The following is a 19,973-nucleotide window of genomic DNA, read 5'->3' as shown; positions in this document are numbered from 1 at the left end:
GAAAGAATTTAGAATCAAAATTTAGAATAGCCAATCAAATAGCAGAGCAAAGGACCGCCTTGCCAAAGGCCAGATCCTGTGCTCGGATGGAATCGAGGGAATAGTGACGTACAAATGTATGTACTGAAGCCCAGGTGGCTGCATCACAGATGTTGCGAATAGGAACACCCCTCTGCAGGGCAGTAGACGCAGCCATACCCCTGGTAGAATGGGCCCGCAAGCCAGCCGGTGGATCCTTACCCGCCAAGCGGTAGCACTCTGAGATGGCCAAAATAATCCAGCGAGACAAAGTCTGTTTCGTCACAGCTTGCCCCAAACGCTTTCCAGCGTAACCAATAAAGAGTTAATCATCCACTCTGACCCGGGACATGCGTGAAACATAAAAGCTTAAAGCTCTCCTAGGATCAAGCCTATGGAGCCTCTCCTCTTCCTTACCAGGATGCGGAGGAGGATAGAATGCCGGAAGAACAACCTTCTGGGCCAAATGAAATTCCGTCACTACCTTCGGAAGAAAAGAAGGACGAACTCTAAGGACAACCCTGTCCTTGTGAAATACAGTGAAGGGAGGCTTAACTGAAAGTGCCTGTAACTCACTCACTCTGCGAGCGGAAGTAACCGCAACTAAAAACACAGTTTTCAGAGTTAACAGCCTCAAAGGGCAAGAATGTAAAGGCTGAAACGGAGCACCCATAAGAAACTTAAGAACAAGGTTTAAATCCCAACCGGGCACCAGGAAAGGTGACGGAGGGAACACATTAGTGAGCCCTTTCAGGAACTGTGAAATCAAAGGGATTTTAAAGTAAGAACACTCTTCAGACGAGCGCTTAAAGATGGACAGCGCCGCCAGGTAACCCTTAACGGTACCCACTTGCAAGCCCCTGTGGGCCAAAGAAAGTAAAAAGGACAGAACCATGGGGATGTCACATGCAAAAGGATCCACATTCTGAACTCTGCACCAGTCACAGAACTTACGCCAACGGCAACGGTACAGAGACTTTGTTGCTGGCCTTCGGGCCGAAAGCAACACCTTCATCACGTCCTCAGGGAGGTCCCAAACCTTATACCTCAACCTTTCAGAAGCCAAGCGTGAAGGTTGAGGGATCTGATCTCTGGATGGAGAACCTGACCCCCCTCCCGTGAGAGCAGATCGTCTTGGTAGGGAAGACGACGTGGAGGGCAGATGGATAAGTCAAGAAGGTCCGGGTACCATGTCCTCCGAGCCCACGCCGGGGCAATGAGGACCATCTGGGAACCGAACTTCCGTAACCTCCGCAGCACTTGCGGGATGACGGGGACTGGAGGAAACGCGTAAAGCAGCGGGAAGGACCACTCCACCACGAACGCGTCTCCTAAGGCTCCTTTTGGAGGAAATTCCCGCGAGCAAAATCTTTCGCACTTCCGGTTGACACTGGAGGCGAAGAGATCCACTTGAGGGGTCCCCCAAAGGGCGAAGATCTCCAGGAGAATCTCCTGAGCCAACTCCCACTCGTGAGAGATCGCGCTCTGCCTGCTCAGAGCGTCCGCCGTCACGTTTTCGGCTCCGGCCAGATGAACTGCCGAGATCGAAACTTCCTGCTGGATGGCCCAGAACTCGAGCTGCATCGCCTCCCTGCACAGAGGAAGTGACCCTGCCCCCCCCTTTTTGTTGAGGTAGTGCATGGCCACTGTGTTGTCCGTCAGGATCAGGACATTCTTCCCTCGCACAGACGGCAGAAAAGCCTTCAGGGCTAGCCTGACGGCCCTCAGCTCCAACAGATTGATATGGAGTCTGGACTCCGACGGAGACCAACGACCGCTGACTGTCAGCCCGTTGGCATGAGCTCCCCATCCCGTGAGGGATGCATCCGTCACGATCGTCACCTCCGGCCAGGGAAGCCAAAATGGAGCCCCCCTCATCAAGTTGCCTTCGACGGCCCACCACAGAAGGTCCCGGGCGACCGAGGACGGCACCTGAATCGAGTCCGACATCCTGCCGGAGGACTGCGACCATTGCGTCTTGAGTGCCCACTGCAAAGATCTCATCCGCAGGCGAGCCTCTGGCACCAGAAGAATGCAGGATGCCATGAGGCCGAGCAACCTCAAGAACTCGAACGCTGGGAGCGTCTGGGCATGCTGAAACTTGTGCACCATCTGCTGAATGTGAAGAGCCCTCACCTGGGGAGGAAAACACAGCCCCAGGGAAGTGTCGAGCACTGCTCCGATGTACTGGAGCCGCTGTGTTGGCGTCAAATGGGACTTCTTTAAATTGAGGGAGAAGCCCAGCCTGTGAAGGGAGCGACAGGTGACCGACAGATGATCCAGGACTTGCTCGGGAGAGCTCCCCCTGATCAACCAATCGTCCAGGTAGGGGTAGACGTGAATCCCCCCTTGCCTGAGATGCGCTGCCACCACCACCATGAGCTTGGTGAAAACCCTCGGGGCGGAGGTCAATCCGAACGGCAGGACCCGAAACTGAAAGTGCGAGTCGCCAACCGCGAACCTCAGGTACTTCTTGTGCTTGGGATGGATTGGCAGATGGAAGTAAGCATCCTTGAGGTCGAGTGACACCAACCAGTCCTGAAGCTGAAGGGCCTGGAGGACTTGAGAGAGAGTAACCATCTTGAACTTGTCCTTCCTGAGGAGTTTGTTTAAACCGCGCAAGTCCATGATGGGTCTCAATCCCCCGTCTTTCTTCGAAACCAAAAAATAAGGGGAATACCATCCCTTGTTCCTCTCCGCTACAGGCACCAGTTCTATGGCGCCTTTCTCCAGCAGGGCTTGAATTTCCTGCGCAAGGAGCGGATCCGGACTCTGCAAAGAGAGGTTCCCCGGTGGATTGCCGCGAGGCCTGTGCCGAAAGGGAAGACAGTAGCCGTGGGTTATGATCTCCAGAACCCACACATCTGAAGTAATGGCATGCCACTCTACAAGATGCTGCGCCAGCCTTCCCCCAACCGGCGAACCATGGGACATGGCCTCACGACTGAGTGGGAGCGGCTGCGGCGTTACCTGAGGGCAAAGAGGCAACTGCCCGAGCGGCCTTGGCACCACGGGTACCCTGTCGTCCACCTCTGGTACCCCTGCGTTGGCTTCTTTGACTGCCAGCTCCTCTCGCTTTACTGAAGGATGAGTAATAGCGAAAGGAACCACCCCTCCACTGCTGTCCCCTAGGACGAAAAGGCGGAGGTTGGCGAACTGCAGCGCCCAACGACTTTGCTGCAGCTTTTGAGGTCTGTAACCTCTCAAGGCTCTCGTCAGCCTCGCTGCCAAAAAGGTGTTCACCGCCAAAGGGCATGTTGAGGAGCCGGGACTGCACATCAGGAGCAAACCCCGACTTCCGCAACCACGCAAACCTGCGTATCACGGTGCTCGCCGCCATGGACCTACTACCGTTCGTCCCCTTCGGGAATATGGTCAGCCGCTAACGCAACACAGTTCCACAGAGTGTGCGTGAAACGCGACAAGGCACAAATGGAGTTGGCCGCCTGAAGCGCCATACCACCAGAAGAAAACACTTTCTTCGCCCAGCCATCAAAATGTTTGTCGTCCCTATCAGGAGGGATGGTAGGGTACGACGCCTGTTCGCCGGGGCCGTGGCCGCCTGCACCACCAAACTCTCCGGAGTGGGGTGCCTGGTCAAGTAGCAGGGGTCGCCACTGGCTGGACGGTATTTTTGCGACAAGGATCTGCCCACCGCCGGGAGACTCTCCGGAGCAGTCCAAGCCGCCGCCACCCTTCTCTGTAAAGCCATATGGAACGGCAGAACCGGGTCAGTTGGGGGACCAACATCAAGGATGTCTGTCAGATCATCCTGCACAAATTCCCCTGGGGGAGCAGACCATCCCAAGTACTCAGAAACCCTAGTCATAAGGCGCCGGTACGAGGAATCAGCATGAGAGCCAGGCTCAGGCCTACAAAACTCCACCTCCGGAGAGGTGTCCAGTCCACTGGCATCATGCAGTGACTGTCTCAACTCGTCAAACTGACTATGGCCCGAGACAATTTCATCCGGAACCTGACTAGGAACCAGGCCATCAGAATCCTCATCCGCCTCTGAAATATAGTCCAGGTGGCGAAAAGAAGGCACTCGAGAGTGCTTGCTCTTAACCAGAGCCTTCCTAGGGGGTCCACCCGTGCCCTGGGGTACCTCCGACACGAAAGGCGTCGATGGCGTCGAGCGAATCGGCGCCAGCGTCGAGAGAACCGGCATCGGCGCCGAGAGGATCGGCGTCGAGGAAATCGGCGTCGACAACAGATGCAGCGCCTCCAGAATCGGCGGCGTCGACACAGCCCTCGAGGCCGGAGCCCCGAGCGTGTCCCTCGACGACCTGAGCGTCGACGGCATCGACGACTTCCTCGGATAATAAATTATAATTATAATAAATTATAACTTTTTTAATATAAAATGACAAATACTTTTTACTGTGTGTAACATTCTGTGTGGTGATTTAAATAGCCTATAGAATGGGATCCAGTATGAGTTAAGACTGGGCCAGTAAATTAGCTGCAGAATGGTTCATTTGGGGGACCCCCCTATGTGTGTTCAGTTGGTGAGCAATGAAACAGGGGCAAAGATCTATTTTTCCAGTCCTAACCCTTAAGGTATCCCCTTACAGATCTTAAAACTGTTACTTGCACCCAGTTGTCGAAACTGAACATGCACGTAGAGGAAGCTGAGCTAGGCATGTCCCCCATCTGGATTGAAAAAGACAGCAGAGTATTGATGGAGGAGATGGGGTTGTTGGAGCTCAAGCTTGCCTGTAGACGAGCCATCATTGAAAAAGGGAGAGAAAGAGATAGGCATTTTAGTTCATGACAAGTAGTAGGAGAATCAGAAAGATACATCCACACCCGACGAGTTTGGTTTTTTCAGAAGTAACCGTGATGTTGGTGAAAGTTCAGAGGAACACTTTTTATTAAAGGTGATAATTCGAAAGTAAGCAAGGGGGGCAGGGAACACTCTAGGGGGGAAAAAACAGGAACACAAACGAACTGCAGTCACACCATGAAAGACCTTGCAGGGAAACATGGAGGTAGGAATGCATTGTCGGTATTATCAGCCCAAGGGACCTTTCTATGATTAGCACCAGCTAGGGAAAAATAACCCAGATAAACACATTCAGCAGGGATGCCCACAGGATGGGCCCTTCTGGGAAGCCCTGCTCCAAACACATGATCACCACCCCATAGGGCAGGGTGGAGGGAGATGGAGCTGAAGCTGCACATCGCAGGCAAGACTGAAGCAGCTAAGACAACACTGGGTGATGTAATGACAGGGCGACAAGGCAATCCTGCAGGCACTCAGGGGTAGAGGGAAGTGGACTTGAGCCAGAGAACTGTTCACATGGTCCAAGTGTCTATCGGCAGGTGGCTATGGAAGGGGAAACTGGATTGAGTGGCGTTCCTGGGAGGACCAATCAAAAGCTAGGTTTTTATGTCTTTGGGAGGTGGGCAGCCTTCAGAGTATCCACTACACTGTATGTGAAGGCCGATATCCAGCAGGTACCATGTGAAGGTCTCCCTTCCCACCAGAAGCAGGGTGTCTTGTGTTCTTTCCTCAATGGTGCTGACCAATGGAAGTATAATAAAGTTCTGGCTGTCAGCACAAAGGTTATTTTACGAATTACAAACTGTTCCTGGGAGGGGGTCAGAATCGATATGGCGCCACACGCAGAGAAGATGAGTTGGGATATTGTTGATCCGTTCGCTCCAATCACGTTCTACCAACATCCATAATCTCTAAGGATATGATGACGTAGCTTAGCCAATGAGTTTCTTGGGAATGGTAGAAAATATGAAGATTCAGGCTGTAACTGTCTACTTCCTTGACCATTGTATTCGTAGTATACAACTAACGTTCACCGTATGCACAGATGTCAGTTCTAATCAATCAGTTCAAGACCATTGTTCTGCTTATGGAATACACAAGTGTTTCGCGCCTTGAAACATTTGTGTATAAGTGCGTTATAAATGCCATATCATATCATAGTGCTTGCCCAGCTGTAATAAACAGCGTTGTTTCTTGCCCGGTGTGTGCTCCTTTTTGATTGCGAATTGTATATGTTGGGATCGGTGGACCCCTGAGTACAGCTTGAGAAAACAGAAGTCCAAAACGCAGTAACCAATCAAGAAAACTCGAATTTGGTGCCAAGATTCACAGCCATCATCAGACCTTGCATGCACATTGCCTCTGTACTGCATCAGCTGCAGCCATTCCCAATGAAATGGCATACTCAATGTTAACACTTATGCAAGGTCCACAAAAGGTTGTATACGATAGTGCATGTTCGGTGTTTTGACCCATCAGCTCTGCATTCAAAGGCGGCTGTCTCTGCCACCTGTTGGTGTGCCGGGAGTGACTCACTTCATATAATCTGTGGTTGTGGCAAATTCAGGCGCGAATCGAGAAAAACATTTTGAAAAAAGGGACCATGTCCTCATCCTTATCTGAGTATTTTCCTTATACCAGCCAACAATTTTCAGGGCTCACACGAGACCTGCCAGACCTAGGTGCAGCTGAAATGGGCATGGCACCCGGGCAAAGTAGGGATAGAATGGGTTGCACTGGCACTCTGTCATAGTTGTCTGGTTATTTATCCACACATATAACGAACGACCATGCGTATTATGATGGACATTTCCTGCAAATACCCACACCTGCCCTCCTAAAACACACCTTCCTGATATCTCTGAGTTAGCTCTATCAGGCAGCAACATTAACCTTTATGCTGCATAGGGCCTACCAGTGTTACTTCTAAGCAGTCTTCTGAGAGTTCATGTCTTAATAGCCACTGAACTACTGGTGCAATAAACATGTCTGCCTTCAAACCCTTGGATTTATAAGAAATGTGTATCCGTTTATCTATTCCTTTCATGGATCCCCATTTAAAAGAAGCATTGGCAAAGCCAACAGTTTTGGCGTGTGTATAGGTATTAGATCGGCCTGTGCCAGGCACTGACATCACATGTCGGGTACTTGCACCATTTCCCAGCTGCTGCCATGTTACGGCCAGCTGGTAAGATGTCAGTAACTGGAAAACGACAATACCAGGCCTACGCAAAAGCCATACTGATGGCTTTGTAAATGCAGATTTGTAATCGAGTACATCACCATGAGCCAAAATGTTGCTATATTGAAGCTTTTTTCACTACCCTTTGTAAAATACTGCACATTTAGAGGCCTCTTTCCTTCCAGTCCACGCATTGTCTGTATGTAACTAGTAGCCGACATACATGAACATAGCCCTTATGCCGAAGGTACACACATTCCTTTGAGACAAACCCCACGAGGTACAGGAGTCCATGTGAGGCTGTAACTCCCAACCCTCATGATGGACACAAGACTCCGTATGATTATACGACACAACCCCTTCATGATGCACTCTGCTTTTCAATCACATACCCAAAGCATAACTCTGACCATGCACATTTACCATAAAGGCTGACAGTGCGGTGCTAGATACTCTGCTACGGTAGTTGCTTGTATAGCACTTTACATCACTGGCAGGCCCATTCCACGGGCTGATGGTCAAGACAAGAGAGGAAGGAGAAAGAAGGAGGGGGAGCAGCAAAGGGAAGGTGACAGTTATGTTGCTGGCTTTTATAGCGCTTTACACTGGTATAAGCCCATCTCACAGCGCTGAGGATAAAGAGAAGAGACACAACAAAGTAAGCAACAGTGCTCACAAATGTCTGGACTGGCGGACCTGCTGCCCATGAGGGGACCACAGACCTCCAATCTCTTGAAGGGATAAGTGGATGACCATGTAGACCCTCATGTTGCATTCCGACCCGTGCAGGCAGTGCAGTGACAAAACTAGTCAGCAATACCACTATATAAAGATTATGATCTACAAGAAAAGCTAACATGACTCTCAGAGTGCAGCGGACTCTTTGATGCAATGTAATGCACGTGGTTTTGTATGGCACTAATCTGCCACTATTAGTAACCTCGCTGCTCGTAAAACAAGTACCCAGCAAACAATGTCAGAAATCCCAAGCAGATAGCATTAAACAAGGAGGCATTTTGGTTTCCTCGTTGTGGGCGATGGACGCTGATAGGCAAAGGTTTCTTTTCACTACATAGGTCAGTTTAAGTCTTGGGGCCGGGAACCTGAAACTACATTCACCAAACAAGAGCAGAGGTAGAGGACAGGAAAGGAAGGCTGACCGCCAATATACTCACAAAATTCACAAAGGTTCGAGTTCTGATGACTTTAATTGAACTAACTGAACATATGCTGTGATGGATCCCAAAAGGGATCGATTGTCATATGATCCCGCTTGCCATCAATTTCCTTGTAGACTGTGAATTCAGATATTGACTTAATGGGAAATCAAGAAAACTATAACAAATAGCATACCATATAGCAAACAGAATATTAATCGTTGCCTCCCTGAGCCCATCTCCTACCCTTGGGATCGAACAATGTCTGACCAAGGGTAGCCTAATTGATACTTTTCAGTGTCGTAGAGCCGAACAAGGGTGTATTAAACGAACAGTGCCTGCTTCAGATTAAATTGGGATTCTGCTGCTCGTGAAGCTAATGGTAATACAACGAGTCCCTACAAGCAATTATAGCTTGCTCAGCTGCTAAATTGAATTACGAGGCCGCGCTAAGCCTGCTCCGGGCAGTCAGGAGGCCGGGTGGTGGCTCGCACTTGGCTTCAGATACCACAAAGAACGACTTTGAAGCTTGACCTTCCAAAGGCTGTGGGCTCTTCCTGCCAGAGGTTCACTAGGAGGGATCATGAAAAATGCATTTAGATATAACAAACGTACCATAGCCATCAACTGGCGGTATATCAAGAGGTTCCCGATCATTCAAACCTGGCTTTTTTAGCCGAACACACCGCATGTATGGACTCTTCGTTCTGCTTTTCAATTATTTTTTTAAATTTTGTTTATTTGATTTTTGAAAAGATACAAACAGCGAACTGGAAACAACAAGCAAGTAAGTAGAAATAGTATCTACATATCAGCAACAGTCAACAACCCCCATATACAGGTAAGGGGGAAAAAAAGGGGCGGGATTGACATTCAATTCATTAAACGCATCCCAAATATCAGAATCTTTATCCAACTTTTTTTAACCTGAAAAGACACCTGCTCGAGAGAACCGACAAGTCATGTCTCAACATGCAGTGTGCTGTCGTCTGCAAGGTCTGACTAAAGTGGACCCGCATGGCATGGGCAACTGTGCAGGCCACCACAAGAAGTGACATGTGTTGCATGTTATGACAAACTACAACAGAGGATTGCTAGTACAGACACAGATTTGGTCAATATTGCATACTACATTTTGCTTTGGCTGCTGCCTCTGAACGTCGAGTAGCACAGCGCCAATATCAGTCACATGATCAAAAGCTCAACGCAGATTCTGCGGTCGCACAGCCAATGCCAGGGATGTGGAAGTTTATCAGCCAAGAAGAAAATAGCAGATTGTCAAATCTGTTGCAATATTACACAAAATCCTCCCTTTACCCACATTTGCGAGTAAAAAAAAAAGTCAGAGTGGATTCAAAAACATTCAGAACTGTTGGAAAATCGGGTATTCGACGTTGATGACCTGTGACCGCTGCTCATACATTGTGGAACTATATATATTCAGAAGCTGCTTTCACTGAAGCAGGAAATGCTCTCCGAGTTCGCCGACTTCTATAACCAGCATTAGGGCAACACAACGTGGAGCAAGCGTGAAGCGAGAAGGAAGAGGAGGAGCCCGTCTACATAACGCCCAGCTACGCGGAGCGGAGCGTAGCGGAGTGTGGCGAGTGTTTCCTGTGTGGAGACCCTGCTGAGTTTTTCTTTTTTTTTTCCCAGCGTGGAGCAAGCGTGAAGCGAGAAGGAAGAGGAGGAGCCCGTCTACATAACGCCCAGCTACGCGGAGCGGAGCGTAGCGGAGTGTGGCGAGTGTTTCCTGTGTGGAGACCCTGCTGAGTTTTTCTTTTTTTTTTCCCAGCGTGGAGCAAGCGTGAAGCGAGAAGGAAGAGGAGGAGCCCGTCTACATAACGCCCAGCTACGCGGAGCGGAGCGTAGCGGAGTGTGGCGAGTGTTTCCTGTGTGGAGACCCTGCTGAGTTTTTCTTTTTTTTTTCCCAGCGTGGAGCAAGCGTGAAGCGAGAAGGAAGAGGAGGAGCCCGTCTACATAACGCCCAGCTACGCGGAGCGGAGTGTGGCGAGTGTTTCCTGTGTTCCCTGGCGTTCCTCCGGCGTCTCCCTGCGGTCTTTGGCGTTTTGACTCTGTGTGGACGCGCAGAACTGCAATCCAGCGTCCTCAAACTATCAACCAGTACCGGAGAAAACAGACGCGCCACCCGGTAAGCCATAGACATTGCCAATTTGCTTTACTTTTAAATCCGACATGGCGCAGCAACCCCTAGAGGTAGGGACCTGCACGGGGGGGGCGTTAATCCAAGCCTCACCGAACCACACAGAACCTTGCGTAGCAAGGCAAAGGGCTTACCCCAAGGAGACCTGACCCTGACAAAGCTTTCTCCCCTGGTGGTGGCTGGCAGCATTAAAAAAGGCGTAATGAACGGCGGTGATACCGGCCAGAGGAGTGTGGGCGCAACTCATCTGGCGGACGGACAAAAGCTATCCCTCCAGAGACCGGCCTCCGCCCCACAAGCAACTTCACCGCCGAGGACGATCTCAACCAAAAATAAAACAACGGACCAGAGCTCTGCTCTGGCTAGAGGTTTCCCTACGAGAGACACCGAAGGATGTGCCCCATCAGACCTTGCTCTGCCCCCATGCCCTGATATCGGAGGTCCTGCCGTACAGATCCAGGCAGTTGCGGAGTCCGAGAGCCCCCCGCCGGCAACGTGCCTTTACCCTCGAATCATTACAGATGGGGGTCCCTACACAAGAACAGATGAAGAGCAGCCTCTAGACCACACGACGCCTGCCTGTTCTCAAATCAACACAACACCGCATAAAAGGGCAGCCTCAGACGCCCTACCTGCAGGAAAACCTAATCTGAGTTGGGACACAATCAGTACCTTTGCCCGAGTCACGAAACGACCAGCCGCAGACAACGCAACAACTAATGCGAACAGTTCGTTTCGTTTAGTCGAATCTCCTACAAACCTAACTAACGTCAACGGTGATGGCCCGGACCTGAATCTTTCAGGTCAGATAGAGCCATCAGAGTCATTAAAGTCCCATAAACAAGGCAGCATTAAAAGGAAGTACATAAAACCCCTAAAAAGGAAAAAGATTCAGACACAGAGATTAGACAACCCCAAAAACTCGGAAGTAAGTCCCACAGTACAGAAACAAAAAAAGAGAATCGGAAAAAACCCTACCAAATTCAACACGGGACAACAAAATAATGGGGCGGAGACACAAGATAAGATCCCACCAGATGCGAAGTCAAACGCATTCCACATGTACTTTAGGAAGCAACAACCAAAACGAAAAATGGAAACAGACGATGAAATCACAGACGCAGAGATTCTAGAGGTGATCGAAGGCTCCCTGCCAGCTTTTAAATCCAGACGAACCTCAACAGGGCAGGAACACCATATACAAAGTGTAAACAAGGAATCAACCAAACCAGACCTCGAGACACCCAGTCCGTCAAATAGTGATTCCGACAACACTCAATGCAAAGCCAACTTAACGATTAAAGATGTTAGTTCCCTAAAAACGGTCCAAATTGATGGACAGAATCCTACCATTTCCATCGACCTTACCGGCCTTACCGGCGACCTCCACAACCTACATACTCCTCAAAGGGGGGGTGCAACTGGCTCTGAAGCCTCCCCGTCCCAAACAATTCAGGAGCCGTCACCCATTCGATCTACATGTGACGGGATGAGCAGAAACTGGAAACTCCATGAAAACGTCACAAGTGTGACCGATAAAAGTCAACCGAAAGAGCCTTACCAAATCGAAGGAAAGGAAACGGAAAGAACAAGTTCCAATAAGTCCAAAATAATTCATCCACCCATTACGAGTGACCAATTACGGGCAAAAAACTACACCCAATTGCAGCAAAACAGAGGTCATTTTACTAAGCAGGTCAGAGAACATACCTCGTTGGAGCTTAAGTCTCCGTCCCAAGAGCAAGATCGCGAAGAGGAGGAATCCAGACTAAGCGAACCATTAAGTGGCAACCCTTCCTATACACCTGCTGAGCTAAACTCTAGCCGGGCTGTCCAGAACACCCCGGTAAAACACAGAAGACATAGTGAAATTTTGATGGATACTCAAAGACCGTCTCCAACGAAAAAACAAGATTTGACGACGATCATGTCAGCTTTGACCATAGCCCTTGCACCATTCTGCAAATTATACGAATCACTAAATGACGTGTCTAAGGACAACACGGCCATTCTATGCAGATTGCAATCCAAGATGGATTTCCTGGAAGGTTTCATTACTGCGCTTGAAGAAAGGCATAACAAGAGATGGGAAGAACAGGAAAGGACCCACCTAAACCTAGCAAAGAATCAATCAGCAAGAAAAGGGCCGGAAATGCTGGCAAAAATACTACAAGAAACCGCCTCACAAACAATGCCAACACCTGATGCAGGTCAGCCTGAACTAACTCGCACCAATTGCCCCTATACCATCTCAAACGAAGGACGAGAAACTAAAACATTGAATAAGCAGACAAGGGCAACCACAAAGAAAAAGGCGGACCTGCAGCCCTCCAACGTGACTCCAAATGGCAACCGACCTACCGTCAAAAAAGACCTAGCCTATGTAAATACACGGTTGACGACAGAAGCCGAGAGAACAAAACCACCTAGTAGCTCCGCAAACGCAAACCACGACGCCATTGAGACTCTGGCCTTACATGCACAATCCCCAAAATCGCCTAGAACCATAGAGGAATTTGTTAAAGCGAGCCCTCTAATGGATCTCTCGATATACGAAGTTCCGGAAGGCAATGATGCTGTAAACATGAGTCCCGAGCCTCAAAAAAGTGACCTGGTGCGTCCACCGACAACAATCCCTGAAGGGAAAACTGACGCAAAATGCGGAGGGGTGCAAAGGCAGGGGGCCACCGCCCTGAGGCGCTCGAAGTTATCTTGGTCCGAGACACCAAAGCTCCAAAACAAACCTTCTAAGGGAGATACCGACGTTTCCCCTCGACCACCACCAAAAGATGAACCCAGGTCAAATCCGACTCCCCGAAATCTGGAGAGCTCAGGAAATGGAAAAAATTCCAAGAGAGAAGTCAGAGTATTTAAAATAGAACAGACCTCAAGTCAGTCGAAATTCATGATCCTGAACAGGAAAATGGTTCTCAACACCCTGCGTAAGATCAGATGCCTTGATCATCTGAAATCGGATGACTTTCCATTAATTGAACCATATCATCGTGACCAAAAAGCAAAGAGTTACATACATATCTTCACGTCCTCATTAAAAGTGATGCCAGAAGCGGCATACTCGGAACTAAAGAAAGCTGGTCTTACCTTAACAGAAATAAAGACGGCACGGTACGAAAAGACAAACGAAGGCAGATTGAGTGAACAAGTTAAGATACGCCCCCAAGAAGTTAGCCGGACCAATCGTTTCAACAGGAAATTAGTAAAAGACAACGACGGTAAACAGAGTCGTTGGATCAGTGGCGAGAGAAGCTATGCCCCACACGCACGGCCCAGAAGCGAGTCGCGCTCCGGTCGGAAAACGGTACGCCACGAGGCAGATACGCAATGCTACTTGGAAACAAAACGACCCACTAACGAACGCCGGGAAGTCCGAAACATCACGAAAACAACCTACGAGAAAAAGCTCGGAGAAGACAACCGTCAAAAAGGCCTATGGTCGTGGCTAAAAAGTTCGCTCATAAGGCATAATGAGACATAGCAATTAGAAAGCAGCCATCGGCCGATCTTATCCGCATCCAACGATACCAATCCAAAGAACCTGCCCAATTTGATCTCGATGGCTTCTTGGAACACCAGAGGGCATTCACACCTGGCAAACCCGGCAAATCTAAACCTGGGGGCATACGACATAGTATGCCTCCAAGAGCACTGGCTGGTGGAGAAACCACTGCTTGACGGTTTCGAAATAGCGTTCTCCCCTGCGTCAAAAGGCATCCTGGGCCGTCCGTCCTCTGGCCTATTAATTGCAGTAAAAGCTAGATCGGGAATCTCCCTAATGTAAACACTGAAGACGTCGCGAGACATTTTAGCCATACAAACTGAATGGGAAGAAGTGAGTGATCAGTCAAACCCAACTGCAAGAGAAACCTTGGTACTTATTACGGTCTACTGGAACCCGGCGCAAAGTTCCACTGAAGTCTTCTGCACCCAAGTTGCTAACACAATTGATGACATCATATCAGAGGCTCCAGATTCCCACATAATACTATGTGGCGATCTAAACGCAAACTGCAACGACAAGCGTGAACATCTGGTTTCATCGCACAAAACCCCAGCCGAAAAAAGAGGACGCGCATGGCTGTCACTGATGAAATCGCGCAATTTTCACGACGTTTCGAGGCTCAACTCCTGGAAGATCGGCACCTCCACCTGGGAACGGGGTAAATCCAGGGCTAACATCGATTATTTCTTTGTGTCACACAGTCTGGTGGATCGCATTGCAGACTATTCAGTGATCCAGACCAAAGAGAGCGATCATAACCTACTGGAAATCAAATGGAAGACACAAAGCTCGAAAAACGATCATTATTCTTATCAAATTGCATCGAATAATCAACAAACACGTGTCCATCTGACCAAGATAAATCTGGAAAGAATAACTAACGAATACACAATGCGCTTTGGGAGTAAAGAAACCTCGAATCAAAATCCAGATTACTTGCCATTTCTTCTACAACATCAGAAGCTAAAATCAGGAATCAGCCTACAAAAGAAAATAAATCTTCATTCATTTGACATAAAGGTCGCAGAAAAGAAAAGACTACTGAGAAAACTAAAGAGGCAAGCAAAAAACGATAACTCGCCAAACATCTGGAACAGATGGAGGTTGGAAACTAACAGATACAAAGCATGGCTTAGATTCCACCGACACGAAATGTTCCAAAGAGATGCGGAAGAAATGCTCCAGGTCCTAAGCTCAAAAAAGTCTGGAGACTTTTGGGCTCTCATCAGGAAATCTGATAATAAAATACCCGTGCACATGGCCAATACAGTGTCCGAAACCCGGTGGGTCAACCATTTCGGTAACCTGTTTGAATCCTCGGCCCATATCGCGCCAGCCCAAAACAGAAGAACTTCGCAGACCTGGATTAATCTATCTTCCAAAGATGATATAAAGGAGATCATTCTCAAATTGAAAAAATCAAGAGCACCAGGACCCGATGGCCTTTCCAATATTGATCTTAAACAAAATCCTGAGCAATGGTCAATCTTGATCAGCGCTATTTTCACTCAATGCGCCAGGACTCGGACCATCCCGCCCTCGTGGACAAACGCGGTGGTCGTCCCGATTTTCAAACGAGGGAACAGAGAAGATCCAGAAAACTATCGTCCAATTGCTCTTCTGGACATAATTGGAAAGATATTCGCCTCCTTGCTCCTGAGCCACTTCAGGATCTGGGCAAATCAATCACCGGCGTATGACCCCTTTCAACTGGGTTTCCTAAAAGGGGGGAGCACGTCTGCCAATATTCTTCTTCTCAACATCTTAAAAGCTAGGGTCAAACAGGGCGCACCAACTCTCTTTTTGGCCTTTGTTGATCTGTCCCAGACCTTTGACAGAGTCGACAGGCAAAAGCTCTGGGTCAAACTGGAAAAATGGCATTGCCCTCCCGAAATACTAGACCCAGTGATGGCTCTTCACACCAACACCAAACTAAGAATCCGACTAAATAACCAAGGTCTCCTGTCAAGAGAGATATTCGTAGAGAGAGGGGTCAAACAAGGCTGCCCGATGGCCCCCCAACTATTCATCACCTTTTTAGGTGACATGAAAGATACAGAAGCGGGCATCAAGATGGCACCACCGAAGCTGGGTAACGAGCACATATCACGTCTCATGTATGCCGACGATCTAATTCTATTAGATCAAACTCAGATCGGACTTCAACGCCAACTATCCAACTTGACTCTATACATGGGAGAAAACAACATGAAAATCAACAAAGAGAAATCAAAAATCGTGATAATTGGAAAAGGTGGAAAAAAGATCAATCCACATTTCACATGGACTATGGACTCAATTCCTATCGAGGTGGTTACCAGCATTAAGTACCTAGGGGTACACATCGACCATTCAGCTAGGGAGGCCACGATGCAACAAGCCTTGTGGGACAAAGCGCGCAATCTTGCAGCCCAGATGAAAACAGTTAACAACAGATTTGGCAAATTTTCACTCAAACCAGCGATCGAATTTTATAAAGGAAAAGTGGTGCCCACACTCACATACGGTATGGGAGCAACTTTGACCATACCAAACAGCATCTGGCGCCGATTAGAAAGCTTAATCTGGAAATCAGCTCTAGGTCTACCAAATTCCACCTCGATGGACCTCATCAGACGAGACTTGGGCCTACAGTCGCTAGAAACAACGGTGATGCTACACGCTTTCACTCTCTTCAGAAATACCTTAATACCAGACAGTCCATCAATCTACAGAATCGTAGCTGATGAAATCGCAAAGCAGCGAACAACGAACTTAACCGCATGGTCAGATAACTTAAAAGGAAAGCTATCAGACATAGCATGCTCAGTCGAAGATCTGAAGCACAATCCGGAAAGAGTTAAAAGAAAGTTAAAGGAACTTGATTGGATCCTGACTCTATCGAAAGCTCAAACAAACAAACTGACCATGAATCTCCCACCCACCTTTAACAGACTCAACGTACCTATCCCATACTGCTCGAAGTTCCCAAGTCAACAGCTAAGAAAATTCTTCATGCGAGCTCGTTTCAACCTCCTGCTGACGAGAGAAATTTTAGCAATCAGATCCAGTTCAACTGACACTATCTGTCGCCTTTGCCACAATCCCACTACGACAGAATCAATTAAACATCTTTTACTCAGATGTCCTATGGTGAGAAAAATTCGAGCCACCTACCTATCGACACTGGTCTGCGAACACACATCTTTCGGAGAGGAAGAAGAACTTATGTGGTGGAACAGGTTAATGTCGGGAGAAAAAACCAGATGGACAATCGCGACTGTCAAAATCCTAGAGTCTGCCTTTGAAATGATCAGTTCCAGTTCACAAACCACGAACGAGAGCAATACCTCCAAAGCCACCACTTTATCACCATAATGGTAATCAGGGAGACTAAGCTTCCTCTGGTATCTTTTACGCATTCGGCCCTTTACGTCCGCTTGAGCCCAACCAACTCCATCTAAACATTACATTGACCTGGAAGAGGTAATCCTATTCTCACCAGGAATCTGACATAACTACATGAAAGCTCGCGGCGCATCTCATTAAGGGTTGCTGTCGCTCTCAACTGTTTGTAAAAATTCATTTCATTGAATTGTAAACAAATAAATAAAAAAAAAAAAAAAAAATACAATAAGCAAAAGTAGTGATAACACACATCTCCCTCATATGATTTTCCCTCGGCTGGGACTCCTTAACTGGCAGTATGTGATTTTTTGGGGTTCCTTGACAATTGTATTATTTCCCTTTTTACATGGCGAAACACTAAAATGTGCTCCCAATGGCAGATCGAAACAAGCATTCAGATTAAAAGAGCAGGACTCACCGTATTGAAGTTGGGAAAGAGGTTGAGCGGCGACGTTCCATTGAGCCTTAAGGTCAGGAAGTGCTTGATGTCGAGGTGAGCTGGAAGGGGTCGGCCCGGGATGGGCAGGGATGACAGGAGAGGATTGCTGTGTCCAGTTGGCCCTAAAAAAGAAGAAAATGAAACATAAATACGTGTTGAGTTCGGAAGTAAACCTGCTTTAGCATCCTTTCCATCAACTATAAGGTTATGTTACTCTGCATTTATAATATTTATAATATGCCAAATACCCATGTAGTAGTTTCAAAGCGTCTGATCACACTAATATTTTCATAAATACGAGGATGTCACTGTGTTGTCCGTCATTATTAGGACATTCTTCCCCTGTACAGATGGCAGAAAAGCCTTCAGCGCTAGTCTGATTGTTCTCAGCTCCAACCGGTTGATGTGTAGTCTGGACTCTGATGGAGACCAACGACCGCTGATGGTCAAGTCGTTGGCATGGGCCCCCCACCCGGTTAGTGAGGCATCCATCTCCGGCCATGGTTGCCAAAAGTGTTTTCCTTTCAAGATGTTCTCCCGACGGGCCCAACACTGAACATCTCGAGCCACTCTGTCCGGGACTTGCAGGAGATCTGACATTTTTCCTGTGAATTGCGACCATTGGGTTCTTAGTGCCCACTGGAGGGATCTCATTCTCAGGCGAGCCTCTGGCACAAGGAAGATGCAGGATGCCATGAGGCTTAGCAACCTCAAAAAAGTCAAAGGCTGGTAGACGTTGGGCATTTTGAAACTTGGTGACCAGCTGTAAAATATCTTGAGCCCTCACCTCTGGTGGCGAGGCTTTCCCCAGGGAAGTGTCCAGGACTGCTCCAATAACTTGAGTCTCTGTGATGGTATCATCTGAGACTTCTTTAAGTTGAGGGAGAAGCCCAGCTTGTGAAAGAAGTGGCAGACATAATCTAGCTGGATCTGAGCTTGTTCCAAAGATACTGCTCTGATCAACCAATCGTCTAGGTAGGGGTAGACGTGGATCCCTTCCCTCCTTAGACTTGCAGCCACTACAGATATTAGCTTGGTGAAGACCCTCGGGCGCAGGTTAGCCCAAATGGCAGAACTCGAAATTGATGAGAGTTGCCAATTGTGAACCACAGGTATTTCCTGTGTTTGAGATGGATTGGCACATGGAAATAAGCATCCTGAAGGTCCAGAGATACCAACCAGTCCTGAAGCTGGAGGGCCTGGAGGATCTGAGAAAGGGTTACCATCTTGAACTTGTCTTTCCTGAGGAATTTGTTCAATTCCCTCAAGTCCAAGATGGTTCTCAGTCCTCCATCCTTATTTGGTACTAGGAAGTAGGGAGAATACCAACCCTTGTTCCTCTCCGCTACAGGTACCGGTTCTATGGCACTTTTCTCTAGTAGGTCTACAATTTCCTGCATAAGGAGCGGGTCTGGAAACTTCAAAGAGTAGTTCCCAGGTGGATGACTCTGAGGGGTGTGTAGGAAGGGCAGGCAGTAACCTTGGGCAACTGTTTCCAGTGCCCAAGCATTTGACCTAATAGCCTGCCATTCTGCCAGATGTTGAGTTAACCTGCCCCCTACTGGTGTCTTGTGAGGGGAGACCTCAGAGGGGTTTAGAAGCGGCTGACGCAGATGCCGAGGGTAAAGCGGCACCTGCTGCTGCGTTTTTTGTACCTTTTCCCAGTCGACCACGGGTGAATTGTTTCTTGCCCCTTTGAGCTGGCTGTCCTCTGCCTTTTCCGAATGCGGAGTAAAAGCGAAAGGACCTACCCCTCCAGGAGGTTCCTGAGGGGTGATTCGGAGTCTGTCGGATTGCAGCCCCAAGAGATTTTGCTGCTGCCTTGGATGTTTGCAACTTCTCCAGGCTGTCATCAGCCTTCTAACCAAATAAAGAAGTGCTGTCAAAGGGCATGTTCAAAAGTCTGGCTTGTACATCTGGAGCAAAACCAGACTTCCGCAACCACGCGAATCTGCGGATTGTGGTACTTGCCGCCATGGCACTGCTCATACTGTCAGCAGAATCAATACCGGTTTGAAGGGACTCGCACATTGCATCGTTCCCATCTTTGATGATGTTTAAAAATGCTTCCCTTTCCTCTCCTTCCGCGAGACAGTCAACCGCAGATGAAGCACACTCCCAAAGTGTATGGCTGAATCTTGCAAGCGTGCAAGTGGCGTTAATAGATTGATGCGCCATGCTACATGCCGAAAAGACTTTTTGACATAGCATCAAACCTTTTATCGTCCCTGTCCTGTGGAATAGTAGGGCATGCAGATCTACTATTTGATGAAGTTGCTGCTTGTACAAGCAAACTCTCTGGAGTTGGATGTTTGCT

General features: G+C 48.4%; 1 protein-coding gene across 2 annotated transcripts in view; it reads right to left on the bottom strand.

The window, feature by feature from the left end:
• Positions 1 to 19,973, bottom strand: part of LOC138521553 (zinc finger protein 385C-like) — a 1,557,348-nt gene that overhangs the window by 145,409 nt on the left and 1,391,966 nt on the right. For both annotated transcript variants that reach the window (XM_069634485.1, XM_069634487.1), the window contains one exon: positions 17,636 to 17,778. In XM_069634485.1, coding sequence (XP_069490586.1) covers positions 17,636 to 17,778 — 143 coding nt within the window. The remainder of the gene's footprint in view (positions 1 to 17,635; positions 17,779 to 19,973) is intronic.

Source organism: Ambystoma mexicanum, chromosome 13, assembly GCF_040938575.1.
Source record: "Ambystoma mexicanum isolate Mex_15411 chromosome 13, UKY_AmexF1_1, whole genome shotgun sequence".
Taxonomy (NCBI): domain Eukaryota; kingdom Metazoa; phylum Chordata; class Amphibia; order Caudata; family Ambystomatidae; genus Ambystoma; species Ambystoma mexicanum.
This window is presented reverse-complemented; position numbering and strand designations above follow the sequence as displayed.